At 38.2% G+C, this 21039-nt stretch overlaps 1 protein-coding gene across 1 annotated transcript in view; it reads right to left on the bottom strand.

Moving 5' to 3' along the window:
- Window positions 1–6579: 6579 nt before the first annotated feature.
- Window positions 6580–21039, bottom strand: part of LOC128989409 (mucin-5AC-like) — a 55866-nt gene continuing 41406 nt past the window's right edge. The window contains exons 12-14 of the mRNA XM_054411299.1: window positions 14496–14612; window positions 9683–9763; window positions 6580–9528 (exon numbers count right to left, since the gene is read on the bottom strand). Coding sequence (XP_054267274.1) covers window positions 7033–9528; window positions 9683–9763; window positions 14496–14612 — 2694 coding nt within the window. The 3' untranslated portion in view covers window positions 6580–7032. The remainder of the gene's footprint in view (window positions 9529–9682; window positions 9764–14495; window positions 14613–21039) is intronic.

Raw genomic sequence — 21039 nt, 5'->3', positions numbered from 1 at the left:
TGGTTGCATTTTATTACATGTCGCAGGTCGCAGACATCATGTCCGCGACATCAGAAATATCGGCGACATCATATCCGCGACACCGGTGTGTAACCCGCCTCAAAAAAACAAATAAACATCTAACCTACACAATCGTGTTTTTTAGGTTGTCAGGCCTTAAAAATTTACCTACACAAATGAGTGTGCTGGGTCTGAGCAACAGAAAGATCCAGAAACTTCAAAAAACAAATAAACATCTAACCTACACAATCGTGTTTTTTAGGTTGTCAGACCTTAAAAATTTACCTACACAAATGAGTGTGCTGGGTCTGAGCAACAGAAAGATCCAGAAACTTCAAAAAAAACAGATAAACATCTAACCTGCACAATCGTGTTTTTTAGGTTGTCAGGCCTTAAAAATTTACCTACACAAATGAGTGTGCTGGGTCTGAGCATCAGAAAGATCCAGAAACTTCAAAAAAACAGATAAACATCTAACCTGCACAATCGTGTTTTTTAGGTTGTCAGGCCTTAAAAATTTACCTACACAAATGAGTGTGCTGGGTCTGAGCATCAGAAAGATCCAGAAACTTCAAAAAAACAGATAAACATCTAACCTGCACAATCGTGTTTTTTAGGTTGTCAGGCCTTAAAAATTTACCTACACAAATGAGTGTGCTGGGTCTGAGCATCAGAAAGATCCAGAAACTTCAAAAAAACAGATAAACATCTAACCTGCACAATCGTGTTTTTTAGGTTGTCAGGCCTTAAAAATTTACCTACACAAATGAGTGTGCTGGGTCTGAGCATCAGAAAGATCCAGAAACTTCAAAAAAACAAATAAACATCTAACCTGCACAATCGTGTTTTTTAGGTTGTCAGGCCTTAAAAATTTACCTACACAAATGAGTGTGCTGGGTCTGAGCATCAGAAAGATCCAGAAACTTCAAAAAAACAAATAAACATCTAACCTGCACAATCGTGTTTTTTAGGTTGTCAGGCCTTAAAAATTTACCTACACAAATGAGTGTGCTGGGTCTGAGCATCAGAAAGATCCAGAAACTTCAAAAAAACAAATAAACATCTAACCTGCACAATCGTGTTATTTAGGTTGTCAGGCCTTAAAAATTTACCTACACAAATGAGTGTGCTGGGTCTGAGCAACAGAAAGATCCAGAAACTTCAAAAAAACAAACATCTAACCTACACAATCGTGTTTTTAGGTTGTCAGGCCTTAAAAATTTACCTACACAAATGAGTGTGCTGGGTCTGAAAGGGATACAACATCACAATGAACTGAAAACTGAATATTCAATTGACATTCCACAACACAACACATCAAATGTTTGGCGACAAAGAACATCATCAGCCAATCAAACAACAGTTCATCACACTGTTAATCACAGAAAACACTTTACACTAAACATTGCATCGTTGGAAAATGAACCTGTCAGTTAAATTTGTCCACACAAACTGCACATCGAAATGTTTGGACAATTATTGTTTCATTGTCAACCGTTCTCGTTATATTGCAGAGGTACTTTTCACTAGTTAAACTAAACTAGATTTCCAATAACTTGGTGACTAATTAAAAAATATTGATTAAAATATTTTTCATACGATAATCAAATTAAGTACCTAATGTGGTTGATTAAAATTATAAATAATATAAAACAATTTGGTTAACATTATACTAGCAGCCAGCGTCACTTCGTGACTTTAAAATCCACGATTTATTTCAATTAATTTACAGTTTTATAATTGCGCTGAGTTAAGTTGAAAATTATATATTTTTACGTAATTACGTGATAACCATTAACTTATCACTGTAATTTTTCAAGCAAGCCCTGAACATAACTTTGAAATTAATTTTCCCAATACAATATAATGGAATCATGCATGATAAGTTAAACAAACTTTGATTAAAAAATAACTTCTTTAGATAAGTACGTAAAAAATGTGTCCATCACTCTGTATTCGAAAATAGCGCATTTCTATAAAGCTGAGATCTTCGAAAATCTTCAGTTTCCATACACCAAAAACAAATAGTGATCAGCTGACTTTTCCTGACATACACATTACTTCGCTACACAAAACAATACTTTGCCTGACATCAACAAAGTTACAATCAGCTAAATTTTACGCTAAAATTAATTGTACAGCCGTATTGTGTTTAGATTAGAAAAATGAGTGTATTACGAAATATCAGATATATTTTTAAGTTCGATGAAGTAGTTTTTTTTATCGTGATAGAAAGTATCACTCAATACTCGTGACGAAAGTCCCGTTTAGTGAAATATACTATTTACTTGAATTCACTAAAACTCCACCAACTGTAACGATAACCCCATTTTCGTATGGATGTAAACCAAATTGTATCACGGCCATCTGTTTTGATGTAAAAATGTAATCTTGAAAACGTGCAGACGATTCACAACAGAATTGAGCACAAACTCTGAAATTTTAAAAGCCTATAGGACGAAAGGCTTTTACAGGATATCATCCAACCCCCCAAAAGGCACAACTATAGGATAAGAGCTTAGATATCCTATATGCCTATAAAAATAAATAATTAGGGGTCGATTTGCTGAATACAAAAATCCAACAAATTCTTTTAATAATATAGATATTTATGTATTTGTAATGATAATAAATAATGGCCACTAACACTGACACTTTAAATATTTTTTTTCTTAATTTAAAGTAACAGACTCAAGATTCAAGATTCTTTATTTCCAAAAAATGAACATGGAATAAAAGGTGACATCTTTTATAAAAGGAAAAAATATTCATCTCAAGACTACACGTCTGTGTGTGACTCGTTTTAAATGTGCATATAAAATGTCTACTATGGGGTGGGTGCGCCCTATTAACGTTTAGAGACTTCTGTTCTAGAATCCCCGGGTTCAAATACTGTGATTCGCCAAACGCGTTATAATGTTGTCAAATACAACCACGAATGACGGGTCAATGTGTTAATGTTTTGACACGGTCCATCAAAAACAGTGTTTTATGCCCCAAGTCAATGATCAGTTTCATAAAAACCCCTTTCTAGAAATTGTAGTGTAAAACCCTGGTAAAACCACGGCAAACTTTTCGCCAAACCACCCCCAAACTCTAAGGAAAACTTACAACACATCATAAGATGAAGAAAGTTATTTCCTGCCAGTAAATATCGCCCCAAAAGAAAGCCTTAAAAGTAATTGTTCGCTTGCCCCGCGTGGGCGCTCGTCTCTTTTGATCTCTAAGGAAGAGGGAGAAGAGAAGGGGGGTAAGGGGGAGATGAGATATTTCTTGTTCACGGGTTCAGCGCAGTAGGAGGGGAAGTGAAGTGCATTACAAGACAATTGGAATGGAACGTCCTTATAAAAACCATCTCCTGCAGGACAAGACGCAGACAGGACACTCGCGGTAACAAGCAACACAGGACTGAGATCGATAAAGTTGTTGGGAGACAATTACATCACCGGCTTTGTACAACAAAATGCGATGTGATCAGAAAAAATATTGGAAATTCACTTTTCACTTATTTCCATAGGAAAAATGAGTAGTGTTTTTCCTATGCACTTTTTAAGCATAGTAAAGTAGTACTATTTCTATATATTTACCGAGAGGTATAAATAGTAATAGTCCTCCAGACTACAAAGTAGGATGGACACTTTTGTCTATTTAGCCAGAATAAAAATAAATAGTAGTAGTACTCCAAGAGTCTACACGTATTAGAGAGATAGAACTACTGTCTTAATTGTCATCAACGAACCAGGATAAATTAATAGTATATACAGTAGTTACCCTCTAGAATTGTATATGCGAATGTTGTTAAGTTTGAATTATTACCATCTTCCCCAGGAAAAATTAAATGTAACCATATCTAGATATTATGCAGAGAAGAAATATTATTGTTCTCATTTTGTCCAAGAATGTCATTCTTGGTCAAAATAGGACAAATATTTATCAGGAGTAATATTACAAATAAGGAAAGCCCTCCAGTGTATCGTGGATATTGGGGTAAGCTAACGCCACATTTGAAATTCGAAAGAAAAAAAAACAAGTAGCAAACTTTAACTGTATTGGAGATTTATTTGTTTTTTGAAATGCTATACAATAATAAGTCTTTGACATAATATTTTACATAAACAGACAATTTCTAAATCTCCCTATACAATCATAAGCCGAATCACTTATTCGGCCTTAAGTACCCAGGCTTACTTATTGAGGTTATCTGATAATCTGCAGAGCCCGGAATGGCTTTGAAAGTTATCATTAGCCTAATTGGAAAGGAATGTAAGAATGGTATATACATTCTCCTAGACACAGACTGAATAGTAGGATTAGCTCTATAGGATTGCTTGTACATTTACAGTTAGTTATAGATAACGTTTAAACTACGTGTAATATTGGGGATGTTTGTTCAATTTTGAGAATTTTTTTTTCATTTGTGGTTTATTTGTGTGTTTCGAAACTGAATTTGAAAAATATCCGAATCATGATAGCCCATCTTTAGAAAGGAAACAAAATATGGCTAAAGAATCTAATTTTATTTGTATCACTGTACATTTAAATTGGTTCTTTATTTGTTAATATTTATGTTTTATATACAATAAATAAATAATAATTTACTGTATTGAACAGGTTTGTTGGGTTTGTAAAATATGGAAATAGAGTGCACTGGAACAAATAAAGGAATTAGTTATTTGTTTATGACGTATAGGCCTACGATATGCAAATAAAATCCAAACAACATAAAAGTATGAATTTGTCATCGAGTACGAATTTGTTATAACAGATTAGATTATAGTCTTTTGAAACTGAAATACGATAAAACTATTATTGCTAATGCAAAGGAGGTAGTTCCAATCATGAAGTTTGGTTCTCGCAGGAAAGTGGTGGAAGCGTGTCGCGATCGGTCGCGATATATACTACTAGGACGCAAAGGCTGCAGTCGGGAGGACCGATGTTACTAGGTGTCAAAAGAGATTCACTTCTCTACCTTAAATACATAACCTACACATCAAATCAGATCCATCAAATGGTAATCTGTATTTGGATACTTACACCTCAGTAGCGGACTTTGTTCTCCTTTTGTTGCTTTCTTATTTAAGTCTACATACATTGCAGGCCAAATTTGGTCTAGTAGATTACGGCATATTTTGTTTTACTTGATTTGTACAAATGTATTGAATGCAAATACCGTCGTTGGTATTAATAAAGTATAAGCATAGACAAAAATAATTATAAATATAGACCATCAGCCATGCTGCGGTTACCATAGGTTCTGGCGCACACCGCTGGGAGCGCCAAGTAGTTACGTAACTACACGGCGCTTATAGCGGTGTGCGTCAGAACCTTTATGGTAACCATGTTGACCGCAGCACTGCTGACAGACTGTGTTTAATTATTTTTGTCTATGGTATAAGCAAGGATATTAATTATTGTTGGCAGCTGACATGACCTATTTTGTTTAATTATTATCACCATCATTTGAGATGGGGAAGCCAAGGCCTACGTATTTTAACCCAAATATATGAGTGAAGGATTAGTGTAAAATGGAGTGTGATGCCTTGTGTAGCTTTGTTACTAAGTACTAATTACTAAGTATGCACTAACTGTTTGTAATTAACCAGCTGTTTCATTAGTTAGCTGCATATCTACTATCAAGTTTGTAGCAAAATTATTAATTATTTCGCTAAGGTCAGAAATTTTGGGATTGATGTGCACATCACCTATGTTAATGTTAAGTGTGTTTTTTTGTGTTAGGAAATCCTACTCTTTGGTTATAGGCTAATAGGCGAGTATTAAAATGAACATTAATCACATTAGACACATTTTTACTCTTTGACAAGAAATGTTAGCCTTAAAAGCCTTTGACTAGTGTACAATCATCGTTCATATTGAAACAAATTTGTAAATATACTAAAAGTGACGAACATGAACTATGTAGTAATATTCTTTCTACTAGAATATAACTCTTACTACACATTTTCTTAAAATATTTAGTACCTATATGGCAAATCATTTATAAGTCCTTCAATCGCATACAGTTCTTACCACTTTCGAAAAGTGCAATCTATTTGATCCGGTTTATTTACTTCTCAAAACCGTAATTTGGATTTTGGGAAAGTAAAAACACAGTCATTATGATAATAAGGAGTCGATATATTTTGTAAATGCGTAATAAAATACACAGCTATATACAGTTATTTACAATGTACATCAGATCTTTGTAGTGCGATTTTATGTACAAACGAAACTTAACTATATCACCATCAGTTGTCGCTTACACTAACGAATAAATAAGCTTATATCTAAAAGATAAATATAAAACAATAGTATGTAACCTATTATCTGTTCAATGCTGTGACTATATCATAATAGTAAAACAAACATGAGATAAGAATACGGTTAGACGTGTAATCTATTATTTATACGTGTAATAAAGACGTTCAATACAAAATTATTGCATCATTTAAACCTCAAACTTATAATATTATGGTTTCATGTTGTTACTTTTAGTTATTCATTTTAAGCAAACTGCACAGAAAAAAATGGGGAACATTTAAGTCCATATGTAAATCATTAAAAAAAACCAAGATTCTCACAGTTACAAATTAAAAGCAAGTTTTAAAAATATATATTCATTCTTAAAAACTTAAAACGTTAATTTAAAGCACAGAAATAATACAACTAACAGCAATTTATTTTATCATTCTCGTATAGAAAAAGAAACTCATAATAAAACCAAATTATATAGATTACTTCTTATTCGTCTAAACATTACGGATAACAATAGAATACAACTTGACCTATATCAATAGACTAAAATACATTATATACAACCATTGTTATCGTAAGAAACCCTGATAGTCCTGAAAACTGAAATCGAAGGCGTCATTCAGTCTTAAAATTTGCATTCAGAATTGTACACAGTTGCTAACGGCTACGTCGTCGTTATCAAAGGCATCTTACTAAAGGAACTTTCACTAAGTCTTTCTAGTCCGAAAACATGAATATAAACCGGTCAGTCTTGAGGGGTTGACGATCAGCTGGAGTCCGTCACTTGCGGCCCGACTCTGGGCTCAGCTGGGACGGGAACATGAGAGGGTGATGAGGAAGATTCATCACGTTCCTCATCCAATCCTCGAACTTCTTGGGTGTCAGAGGGTTCTCCCTGGACCAGTTGTTGTTGTTGACTTGAGACGCGAGAAATCTGCTCTGCAGCTCCATCTGATGGCGGTAGAGTTGCTGATAGGCCGCAGCAGAAGGGAAAACCTCAGAGGCGGCTCTAGGTTCTGCTGGAGGCGATGGCGAGGACGAGGATAGAGAAGAGGGTCGAGGGTTTGGAGACGTTTTGGGTTTTATATTTGGAATCCGTATAGGGGAAGCCTTAGTTTCTGGGAGGGGAAAAGAAGACATCGCCAAGAGAGGTGATAACGCCGAAGGAGTCGGAGATTTTTCTGAAGACAGTGTGCGAGGTAAGGGAGACTTGCTGCCGGTTTTGCTGGGTGGTGACATTCCCGCAGAGAGGTCCAAAGCACCATTACTATCACGACGTACTTGGGGCCCTTCTTTTCCGATCGGCACCTCTTTTCTCACGGTGGTCATTTTCACCCCAGTTTTTTGTTTCGGGTCACTGATGAGAGATGGCACTTTGGGTCGGGGAGGGGCGTTTATTTCGATGAGACGAGGTAGCTTTTTGTGAGTTCCAGAAGGTTTTGGAGTAACGTCCGTATTCGTTGTTGTGTTGGAGACTGGAGGAGTAGAACTTGTGGTTGTAGCCTCAGTGTCTGTTGAAGGGGGAGACTGGACGGAGTCTGTTTTGGCGTTCGGGTCCTCGGAAACTCTCTCAATAGCGATGCTTACAGGTTCGGGATTCTTTCTTTTTAATGCCTCGCATTTGTTCCTTATGTCTATGAACAGTTGATCTTCGTCACTACTGAACTCGGTACTATCGATGGGTTTGGTCTTTTCCGTTCCATTCACGGCCGTTTTGGGCGCAGGTGCACTCCGACTAGGGGGCGCCGGGACTTTCTCTATCTTCACAGTAGATGCACACATTTGCTCCAACTTGTTGGTTTTGATTTCAGAGTCTATCTTTTTCATAGAGGTTCGCTGTATGTCGTGTAAGAAGCGTTTCGTTAATGTCGATAGATCACTTGGTTTTCGCTCTTTCTGTTTGTCCTTTGACGGGTGTGTCGTTAACTCGATGGACACGTCGGGTGTGACGAGTCGCCTCTTCTTGGCATCTCCGAGTCCCTCGGGGGCGGCTTGCTTGTTTAAGGGATTGTCGTTTAGTTTCCTCTTCAAGATGCTCGTCCCCACCGCCGCGCTATCGACTCTATCGACACCCGCGTGGTCAGGGGGTCGTATCGACGAGGCGGCGCGCGCACTCTCGCTCCCGTTCGCACTCAGTGTCCCGTTCCGCTTCATGCCGTTAGCTTCACATCGCGCTTCCGTTTCCTTTTTCTGCGTCGTCTCTTTCTTGAGGCAGTTCTGCACAATCTGCTCCAGCCTGTTAGTTTCCTTCCTGTGCGGGGGCTGACCATTTGGCGACGCGGTTTTATTCCCGTTCGCGTTCAAGACGGGACGATTTTGATTTTGGTTATGCTTCGATTGAGGCTGACTAGAAGATACTTGAGGGACTTGCGTTTTCTGGGCCACACGCTGTTCGGATGGTGATTTATTCTGGGACACGGTCACTTCGGGAAGACGACTCATGAGTAGTCCCGCCGGAGGCATGTACTTTGTCTTCATGATCTTATCAGAGTTGGGTGGAGGTCGCGGTGAGCCCGGCGGCAGTCTGCCTCCTTGCATTCCTCCAAGTCCGAGAGGGTTTGTGTACCTATCAACGGTATTGTCCCCATTGACGAGTTTTCCATTCACTCTGCTCTTTTCCCCGAGCTTGCCGCCGACCTTGGCGTTCGATTGTTTGTTCTTGGCCGCGACCAATTTGCCACCGTTGAGGACGAATCGCTTCGTCATCGACTGCGGTACTTTGAACACGTTGCCGTTACTGGTGGTCGATTTGGTCGGTGCCTCAGTCACACTTGTCGTTATGCTCGGAGCACCAGGTGTAACTGACACGGTCGCTGCTACTGCCGGGGTAGTAACTACACCTGACTCTGTAGGTGTCGTCAAAATTGACGATACTGGTTCTGATGTCTCCTTTGGTTTTGACGAATTTGCGACAGGTATTTGACCCGAGCTCAAAGCGAGTAACTGGTTGACTGCATTGCTCTCCTCTGGGCTCATTTTGATTCTATCTTTTTCTTCTTTAGTTACACTAGTTTTCAACTCGTCAGTCGGCTTTGCTGTTTCTTCCACCCCCTTCTTATGAGGCTTCTCCTCGAGCTGTGGCGGATCTAATGTCGGATCTCGCGGCGGGTCTATGGGCTTGGGGCGAAGACCTACGGCGTCCAGCAACTCTGATCCAGGATGTCTCTTGGGTGGACCCAGGTCTCGGATGGGTTCCGAGGACGGCTTTAGTGGAGGAAGGATGGTTCTAAGCGTGGTGGGCACGTGGATGCGATAGTAGAACCGCATAGGGCCATTCTGCAACACAATTGAGAATACAATGATAACAGGCGGCTAATATTTAAACGAAATTAAATTAAGCTGATAAATAACCTTATCCAATAGTCAATGACAATATACAACATAAAACAGTAGCTTTAATAAACCTATGTGCAAAATTGTATTTGCTCACCCTTTTCCACGTGTAAATGTATGCGATGTCCATCAGTGAGTACGAATCCGGCAAAGATTCTCGTCTGTAAAGGATTTCGACCTGAAAAAAAAACAACAGTCATTTTGATGAACAACAAGAAAGATTTCACGGGATGATAATATTTCATAGATATAAAACAAGTAAATTTAACCACCGTTACATAAAATTAGAGTATATTAAAAATCTGTTCCATAACGTGAGATATAACACAATGTCGTTAAAGTAAAATTTGTTACACGTTGGCTTTTGGCAAGAAACTGTCAAGTAGCCAGTCATTATCCCCAATATGCCGTAAATAACTGAACATCACCAACCAATAAGTACCTATTACATAACTGCGTTGACATAATTCATTCAAATACCCATACCAATATATCGAAAGGACATTCTAAACCAGGACAACAACGCTTTACGAGTTGAAAACACATCGCAGCGGTCATTTTGGCAGATGGGTCAGATTAGGTGTTTTGGCTCAGATTCAAACGCCCGCGTGAATCACCGCTTGCACTGGCGTTGACTAACATGGCTAAATTCAGGTTTAAAACATCTCTCACTAATCATTGGATCAGCAGTGCATATTTTTTACTTCTTAGCTAATAGTCCATTGTTCGTTTAGTATGTTTTTTTGTGGTTGCTTAGGTGGTTTAATTAGTACAGTATTGCGAGTTTGTAACTTTCTGCCTTTCAGTATAGAAACCTTCAAAGAATGCAATGGAAAGTTATTTAGTTCTTGTTGGTGGTTAAGTCGATAAGTTTATGTTTTTAAGGATAATGAAGGACAACTGTCATACTCCTAATCAGTGAAATACAAGTTTACGGACGGAGTTATGGAATTTGGATTTTCATCTCGTCTTCATGTATCAAGAAGCCATAATGACAATATTTGTATACAAACCACCATTTGTACTCCAAGAAATAATTACGACGTTAAATTTACAGCAACAACGCACATATCCCGAATCATTGTCACACCCTAACTTTTTCCCACGACACACTTTAAGCAAAACTGCTGGCTGCAATAGACGCACCATAACATTTACTGATCGTTGTGTAATTATTGATTGTGACGAGTGGAGTGCGGGTCTCCCCTATAGTAGGGCAGCGGGTCAGATCGATAGACTCTCACAATAAGCGCCATATCGGGCCCGGGTCTTCATATCCTGCAGGGGATGTCGCAGGGGAACATATTGGGAGCGTTTCTATTTCAATACTTGGGGCCTGTTTGTACGAGAAAATAGATGTCATTGGACGTGGTAGAAATGGGAATGAGCTATTCAAGGACTTTTTAAGGGCCTCTCAAGACATTTTTTATCTTATTAAAGAGTTGTGTGAAACTTGTATTATAATTTAAAAAAAAAACATTCAAAGTTCCACATTGAAAATAAAACGAACCGTGAACTAAGGATAACAGGATCAAATATTTTGTTGAAATCAGAAAACTTTTGGTATAGCTTGTATTAGTTTTACACTAAATGATTTTTCGTGATGGGATGTACAGTCGCAGAGGTACATTTAGATCGCGACTACAATCTTTCAAAGTGTAGGGGTTTATTTATTTTTTACAGATGTTGACGCTTCTTTCGTAATGGGATAGCTGATGGTTTTTTCCTGTCTGTTGTTTCTGTCTCTAGAAGCAGAAATAACACGTTTGGTTGCGTTTTCTGTTTGACCGTGATGCAAGAAATGGTGTGATTTATTGAGTAAATTGTATTGATATTTTTTAAGAGGTGGTCTGTTGACGTAAAATCTGAAAAGAAGCAACTCGTTACTTTAGACAGTAGGGATTCCGCATTCTGTCTCTACTTTCCACAATAAAAACTACACAAAATGATTTTTATTCCTGAGGGTTTAGCATATCTGAATATGTACGATTTAAAAACATTGCCCCCCCCCCAGAGACCATATAATTGTCTGCCTTATTGTCCATTTTTAAGATTAATCATCCTTCGTTTCAACCAGCTCGGAACATTATGCCCAGAAATCCCTACTGTCCTCAAAACTGCTATTCATTCAAGTCCAGAGTCCCGAGAGAGGTACGTTATCCAATTCCTACAGAAACGCTAACAATCGCCTCGGCAGGTGATACCGCACATGTGGCGTTCTGTCCTCATTAAAAAGATATCAGAAAGGTGGTGAGGGTGCCACAAGAGGAGGGGAGACGCGTGCTGCGCGGGGCGGCGGCGCGCACATGTATTTTGGCGGGCAAGATTGTATATTGGGGGTAAAGCTTTGTGATCTGATGCTATGGTTTATATTCAATTGTTTAGTCATTTATGGGTGAACGGCTTGAATATTGTTTTTCCATGTTCCTAATCGCCCCCATATGATTTCAAAATTGATTTAGTCAAATAAATTAACTGATTGGAAAATATTTTCTAGTCAGAATAAATTTCTTCTTAACGCATTGGAAACCAATGACATTAAACACACCCTCATAAGCCTAATAAATTAGTGCTAAAATCTGGTATGTCGACTTGAGGTAAGCTTAGTTGAGATTTATCTCGAAGAAAGTTTAAACTGTCCCTCTCGTATTACGCAAAAGGTTTGCAATACAACAAACAATCTGGATAATCTTACACACAATACGATGGCAGGATTCCTTCCATTCATCCCATCTACTCTAGAAAACGAGCGACAGCTGAGGCTTAACTGGGCTGTCGAAGCGGAGAGAATGGAAGTTTGCTGGAAATAGCGCGTATTGTCTCAAGATGGCCGACAACAAACACGAAACACGTGCTACTACAACGCTCTCTGTGTCTTGTAGAGATCAACTCAGCTATCTTGTAAAACGGGCTAGGAAGTTACATATCATTGAGTGTAACGTGCTCTTAAACAGCAATCTATTTGTCTCGTAGGGATCTGCTCTAAAGACACAAGTAAGTTATCTTGCAAAAGTTGATGAGAAAAGTAAGCTAGTGTTAAACGATGTTTTTTGTTCTACGTTTAGATATATATGATGTAAAATGGTAAAGTGCTTTACGAACGGCAGTCACAAGTAACTGACTTTATATACACTTTTAAAATTGATTTTAACTTTATAAAATCTACCACGAAACATTACTGCTTCCCAAATGTCACAGTGCGTTATCAGTGTGCACCAACCTACTACGGCCTGTCGCATCGGTCGCGCCCAGCTCTTCATTGGCAGTCTAGGCGAGAATGGCGGCAAATGCACAGAGAAAAGGCGGGAAAGCGGGTCAAGAGCGGCCAGGGGCGCATGTCATTACCTCCCGCGGCGACATCGCTGCGATCTTTATCGTGGCAATCAATTTACCCGCGACCCGCCGATTTTAAGCCCCCAGACGGTTCCGAAATTGATTTAATCGAATTAATTAAGACTGATTGGGAGATTTTCGGTCGGAATATCATTATTACCCTTCGGTCCATCGGGAAAATTGATTACATTAACACGTATTCTAACTCTTAATTTTCGAATCAATCAACTCGGTATTGTTTGAATTTGAAGAGTCTACATCTAGTAGAAATTCAGTGTAATTTTCATTCATAGGGGTTTGTTGAACTGTGAAAACTATTTTCAAGTACAACGGAGAGAGAGGGAGTAAAATGATGGCAGAGAAAATGTTAGGGGGAGGCTAATATGTATAACAAGTTATTTATCCTCTATGATTGATCCAAGGGTTTCGGGTGATTAATTCATAGGGTAAGTTTTCAAATTGTAATTTAAACATTTATGCCCTTTAGAAGACCCATTTTGCGTTGTACCTATTTGTCAGTAAATCAGACCAGAGGATGGACATGAACAAACAACTTACGCTACGATCCCTTCTGATACAGTACCTACAAGTAATTTAAAGAAATTGCCGAATCGAAGGTGTAATAATATCTTGAAACGAGGGAATGATATGCATTAATTTTGCATTAAAACCGTATTTTTAACTCAATAGTCCCCGGGAACTCAGATGCACTGGAGGGGAGACTGACGACGTGACGGGCTGGTGAGCGTGACTTGAGAGATCCTCGGTCTACGGTCGTCACGCTGCAGCGACCCTGGACCGCTACACGGAGGTCGTCGGTCGTGGAACCACAGGGTTCTGGCGAATGGCTGGGTAGACGGGAATGGTAATCAGAAAAATGTTGATATCGAGATAACGGATGTTGGTATGCTCAGGGTTTAGCAAGGACGAAATATGCCTATGGATGAATGAACATTATATGAACAGTTTTTGAGCATTAGCATCACCCTTCGTAGTTTTCCGAGATGTAGATAAAAAAGTAAAGTAGTAAGTAGTAAGATTTTGCAACGTCGGGATTTCAAAGTTTGGAAAGCATATACAACAGGCTATTTTGGAATCGGAGAAGACAAAAAGATCACATGAGAGGGCCGCAAAAAGGCAAAACGAAAATATGGACAGTATGCGACCACCAGAGGTAATTGGGAATGAGAGGAATGTTTACAAAAGGAATAGCGATATTTATTGATAGAATGAAGGAATGAAAACAGTAAAACCAATTGGAAGACATGAAGAAGAAGAAGATGAGGTAGAGATTGATGGAAAAGAATTCAGATGCTTAGAAAGGCGTTTGCTGGAGGGCAAATATGGACAATTTCAGAATAATAAGAAATGTTTCATCAAAGATTCTCTGGTGGACAAATATACCATATAATGTAATTCTGGAATAGGCAAGGGAGACAGCGAGATTTGGCCAAATCGATCGTGAGTAAAACTTTCGACTTTCGGGGGCTGAACTAGAAAATTTGTAATATTTCAGCTATGCTAACTACTACATCAAAATCTAAAACTTTGAAGTACAGTACTTGGTTAGTACTTACAGTGCATGAAGGTGAGAGGCCGTACTTTAGCCGCAGGAACTTCTTGAGATGTCTCATGGTGACCACAGCGGGACACTGAAGATACCTCTTGAGGCCATTACTGTCTGGTGTGGGCTTCTGGAACAAACCATCAACCACTGTTAGCAACTGTGAATATTCTTAACACAGTTTCCTTGCAATTAATGCAAGATTAGTAGTTGACAAAACTTGAATTTGCGAACATTTATTATAGACAACTAAAGAGTCGATGGACGATGACAAGTAGGTCATGATTGCACTACGATCTTCGGTTAGATCATCAAGACCCTCCCCAATCTCTTACAAGAGCGTTATAATTCACCATTTTCTAAAACAGCGGTATGCTTATTCGGGAGTGAGCGTTTACACAGGGCCGGATTTAGCATTTTCGCGCCCCTAGGCCCAAATAATTTTTCCGCCCCCTGTTCTGGTCACAGTTTCTTTCCTACAAACCTTTATTAAAAACTATATCATGCCTAAAGGCCTATGTTAATTGCTTGAACTCCACTCCTCGTCGGAATTTTATCATTGCAAGTTTTTAAATTGTCTTGTTTAGCCTTAACAAAATGCCATCTTAAACACTTTTGGCAATTTTATGCTTTTGGCAGATGCTCACGCTTGTGGGACTGAAACAAAACAATCCAACCCACAGAGCATTTCTGCAAAAAAATCATGTCCATTGATTCCAATTTCAGGCCCCAAAACATGAACTCCATAACAGTACGTGATACCTTAGATTAAACATAGGCCTTTAGTAGATTTGTCATCCTTAGGGATTAGCTGAAAACAATTCTTTTTATTTAAGTTATATGTTATTTAAACCTAGTTTGTCCAAAATAAAACGATCTAATCATAAACAATAGGTCGTCCCCTGGTTATATTACAAGAAACTAAAACACTCACACCGACAATAGAATAATAGACAATAATAGAAACAAAATTACGTCAAAACTAACTTCCAGTGTGACCAACATATATGAACTGGACATGAAAAACTATTTTTAGGATTAACAATATGATAACAAGTCGACTTGAGTTTATGGTTAATCTATGGTAGTACCATAGATAAAACATACGGTAGTACTGCATTCAGATTATATTTGCAAAGCAATAGTCCGGCCAATCATAATTATCCTCAGGTCTGAGCTGAGGAGAAAATGACATCAAATGGTGCTTTGGAGGGGATTTAATTTTTCTAAAACCTGTTGCAAACTCAGATATTTTTTCGTTATTGAATTTTAAAGATACACTTATCGTATTTTTAATATTCAAAACGTATTATATATTTTAACTTGACCCTGCAGTGCAGATTGCTGTAAACTGATCAAAAGATTAGTTAATACATTTTCTTTTTGCGAGGTAAGGGTGGTAACGGTGTCTAACACGCATACGCCTCCAATCACTCAGATCAGTGGCGCCGAGCCAGCATAGTGGCAGTGCAAAGAGTACAGTGGCAACTGGCAATACGGAATACGATACGGGATGCGTACCGCTCGGGCACTCGACAACATCCCTACAGCCTGGTTCGTTATCAATGTTGTAACGAAATTGATGCGTAATGTTGAAAAACTGTTTATATTTTCTAACGGTTATTTCTTTTAATTAATTTAAAAATTGTAATGCTTTATTGGCAAGAGTTTTTTTTATATCAACTCGCAAAATATGTTAAGCTATGGCTATTTATTTTTATTTTATATATTAAAAAAATTTTGCCCTCTCGGCCGTGCGCCCTTTGGGAGCTTGCGCCCATAGGCCCGGGCCTACCGGGCCTATTGGGAAATCCGGCCCTGCGTTTACAGGAAATACAGGTCTGTAAACGGTAAACAATGTTGAATCGTTCTAGGAACTGTACAAGTTGTTTGTTTGTCAACGTTGATACGGATTGTTTAATGATTTCCACAAGAGAGAGAAATTGTGTGTTAAAGATATAATAGACTTGTTGCTGGTGAAGTGTTTACGTAGCCTATAAATGATCAAAACATAATTTCATAACCTGATTTAGGGTTTTTATTTTTTTTATTTTATAAGAATTAAATTGAAATCAAGCAGAGTTAAAATCAGACTACAGAAGTTATTCAACCTAAGTCAACATGACCAAGTAGTTTTACTGTAGACTGGTTTCATTATGAATTACAATTATTCATTCTCATTTTATGAATACAATATTTAGTAACTATAGACAAAAGCAAACTTTGACTCTTTTTTCATTTATTTTCGTTGGATCGTTTCTATAGTTTATGTGAAGTTTGAGTCAACGTAGAGAACAAGTGCAAAAAAAGTCAGCATGCAAAAAAATCAGTTCTCGGGTAGTTTTAACGTGTACGAGGAATGTCAATTCATTATAAATCTGCGATTATTTTAACATGCTACAATGTACAGTAACAAGTATACCCTTAGCAATGTAGGAGTGTCCATAAACGTTCGCATTTATCGTTCAGGGGCCCTGCCATAATGATATAGTTTTAGCAAATGTCCCCAGAATGTTTCAATTGCAGACAACGAAGTCTAACAAAATCGTAGGTTCAAAGAAGTAAACCTCCGTCAACGCTGTACTATCAGCAAATTTTATCAACGTTCATTTACGCTGGGTCTTTCACTTGCAGACGACGAAAGCTAGCAAATTCATCGTCACGCATATCTAACAATCCGACAAACTCCGCCAAAGCTGTGGTGATGTGTATCATCACTATCATCACCAATCATCGTTGTACGTGTGTACGTGTGTTTGTGAGGGGGGGGGGACAAGGGGGGCACGAGTTCCCCGCCGAATCCCGCGACGGCGCGCCTCAAGAGTCGGACAGCTTTCTCTTCAATTCCGGGAGCCGCTCCGTGCCAAGCCGCACTTTGACATTTCAAAATTGGGACAACAGTTTGTCTTGGGAGAATTACTACGTCCATAAACTGCGCCTTAGCTTGTACGAAATGTATTGGGTATTTAGTACACCCCAACGCTTGTGAATACAACACATAGAGGATGGTGCAAACTTCCTTTTGAGATTTAACATTTTTAAATAGTTTTACAATTAATCTTGTGAGTTATTTAACTCCTCCGCTGACAATAAAATACTCCACTAGTTATGGTGAAACATTCTTGATAGCTTTCCTTCAATGAACTAGTCCCAATGTGTGTTCTGTAAAATGCATGATATACCGTCATAAATATCCAAATTAGACTTCAAACTTTGAACGATATAATAATTCTGTCTGTACGCCAGCACTTTTCTGGAAATCCTTAGGTAGAGACACTAATCACGACTTAGAACGATATCTTTTCATTTTTCGATAGGTTCTAGTTGAGTACCTTTCAAATATAACAACGTATAGGCTACAATAATATCATAAGGGATTGGGTAATTTAAAAGTATTGATAATAACCCCTTGTTATTGGTAAGATTTGAACCCAAATCTTCAGTCTGGAGACTCCAGAGCAGGTGTTTTGCACTCTAACCACAAGACCAGCCGTAACCTAGGCAACACAACGATTTTTCACGTGGAAGATCCAAATAGGCCAAACTCAAATTTCTTAGAAAAACAGTATCACTTCGTCCCACTCGCTTTTACAGATGATTAAATAAGCTAATGGAGTAACATTTCGGCCCGACGAAAAATTGACAAGGGTTGAGGAACGCAGTTTAGGTAGTAAGAGGTACATGACCTGTATACTTTGCAACCACCCTCTGGTGGAATGTCGCCCAACCGTCACCCCTTGCATCCTCTGACCTCACATGACGGAGAATCGGTGGAATCTAACCTAACCTGTCAAATATTTTGTTGGGACGAAGTGTTACTAGTGGGCAGGTAGAGAGTTGGACCGTAGGCCACATCTGAGGGTTTCGGGCCGAAATGTTACTGGGCCGAAGTGTTACTTGGGCCGAAGTGTTACGACACGAGATAGAACACATTAATATATCTCAACAAAACACAAAAACCAAAAACATCTGCTTCAGTTTAGAAAACATTCCATTCATTCAGACGTTCGTCCTTTTAAAAACCTGACGACATCGTGCGGGTGCGAGCGAGACACGGGGTCCGAGATACCATGTGGGTGCTGTTTACAGATGAGAGTGAGAAGGGGGGGGAGGGGGGGGAGAAGGAGAAGTGGCAACGCCGCCTCCCGCACAGCTGATATACAACCGCGTCCTGTCACACTGGGGGCGGAAATATGAATGTGCTCTACACTGGCATTATTGATAATTGGTGGCCAGCGTCACGAGTACGTGGGAGGATGAGGTACATCAAAGTATCAAATATGTGACTAAGTTAACTTGAGAAGGTAAAAATGTTGAGGTCGAGTTATTGGAGCGTTGTTATGAGTTTGAAACCTACGCGTTTTTAATGTGGAAGAAATTATTGTTGTAAATTAAAATGTAATAGGTATTGTGACGGGTAGTCACCAAAAATTATTTTCTAAATTTTGGGATTATATTTCAAAAGTAAAAGACCTGGTAAATGGATTTCACAATGCATATACCAGTGTCAGAACATTGGCATTTAGTAGACAGAATTCTTGATGACACGTAGCTTGCTCAATCGACCGACCCACAAAAACCGTAGACTTAGCAATTGTACTTTGGAGAGACTGAGGTCGGAGTTGACCGAAAGGAAGACACTTGGCCCCAGACTGTCAAAAGGGACACTTCGCCGGTCTCCGGGTTTTTGGTAAGGCGATTTCTTTATTAATATTTAACTTTATAATTTTTGTGATTGTCCAGGCTAACTTAACCTTTTAAAGTCAGTGATTGATGGGTCTGACTTAGGGGAGGTACAAATGAGGCATTTAGTTCAAAATTCCTCCGTGAACAGCGCTGTAGTAGAGAGCACTTTGGCAATAAAGGTTTACTAATCTCAAAAATAGTTCTGTTCGTAAAATAAAAATTATAAATGCCTCAAATTTAATTTTACTATTTTTTAATTATAAAATTAAACTATCATAACCTAACCGAACTAACCAAACTTGCTGATAAGGAAATAATATAACAACAGTTAAGTAATCGGAAAATAATTCTGTTTATTAAATAAAACTAGAAATTGCTCAATTAAAATTTTATAATGACTTAATAATAAAATTAAACTGTAATAACCAAACCAAACCAACCAAACTTGCTGATAATAAAAAAATCGTGGGCAAAAAGTTAAAGCTACTAGCAGGATTCGAACCCGGAACCTACAGTATATCAGCCCGGCACGCTAACCATTAGACCACCGAGGCCGATGGCTAACGAACGTTTTGTTACGGTAATGGCGTTCCCTCAGCTAATAAGAAGCCCTCAGCTGTCATCGTAGCCTCTTCTATACCTCCCCTGAGTAAATACCGTGATTGATTGATGTTAATCGTAATCATTCTTATAATAATTGATTTCATTTATAATTTGTGTGAATAAATATAGCTACTATTAAATTCCTGTTTGAATATAATAACGTGTCAAAAAGAATTATAATTATTAGAGTTTTATATATAAATTTCATTTGCTTAGGCCTACTTAAATAAAAGGAGCCTGTAATTATTTTATCATCCATTTTTATTATTGTCTTTATTATTATCTTTATCATATTGTCCATCCATTTTATTTGAATAACGATTAAACATTCTTTTACCTCTCACTAAAGTATTCTTATTATTTAAATCGATCCCGGTTACGCCCCCGGTCACAATTCCAATCGTGGCAGTATGTTAAAACCTTTTGTGGCTAGCAAGTATCGAGGCAAAACTTGTATCAAAATCTGTTGTAAAATGCAGAGAATGCGGTTTCAATTAATTATGTTTATTAGCATAACCGTAAACGATTCTATGTACGCGTAAGTTCAACTTATGAAAATACATAGACCATAGATTATCGCTGATTGGTTATCAGAAGCATTGAATTAATGGAAGCTACAAATATTTTTGTCCTAAAATAAAAACAGTAAACCAGAATGAATTGGTAAGGAATCACAGTATAGTACGGTATGAAGAATCGAAATATAATAATCACGTGACATTGTTCTGTCAACAAAATTGGAAAGAAAAGTTTCCCTACAAAAACGAGAGCCTGGTAAAACAAAATATTCAATGGAAAAGGACGAATGGAAAAAAACAAGACATATTTATGTAAACTTCTCCTGCAGATGTATCCGTTTGAAACAAATTCAATGAACGTAATAAAAACCTCTACCTCCAGTGAATGGATTTCCAATAGAGCCCCAACAAGTAAAGATAGCCCTTGGCTTTTAAACAAAGTAGTCCCGGGCACGATGCGGTGATAAGAAAATCCCCGGTAGAGGAGAAAACTCGGCAACTTCTAAATCGGGGTTATTAAGAGCCGAAAGAAAGGGAACCCAAAACAGAGATAAAACAGTTATTTAAATTAGTTGAGAACTAATTACGAGAAGTTTTTACTCGCGCAGATTCTCGAGTGGAATTCGCGTTTATTAATGTCGTTAAATATTAGAACTCGGGGGAGAATTTTATTGAGTTGACTTGTTTGTTCTTGGACTAAACTGGAAAAGTTGGACTAAAATCTTGTCTAGGGAATATTAATGTGGGATT

This window comes from Macrosteles quadrilineatus, unplaced genomic scaffold (genome assembly GCF_028750875.1).
Source record: "Macrosteles quadrilineatus isolate MER2022 unplaced genomic scaffold, UCM_ALF_1.0 Scaffold_3__2_contigs__length_128488019, whole genome shotgun sequence".
NCBI lineage: Eukaryota > Metazoa > Arthropoda > Insecta > Hemiptera > Cicadellidae > Macrosteles > Macrosteles quadrilineatus.
Note: the sequence above shows the minus strand (reverse complement) of the source record. Positions and strands in the feature narration are given on the sequence as shown.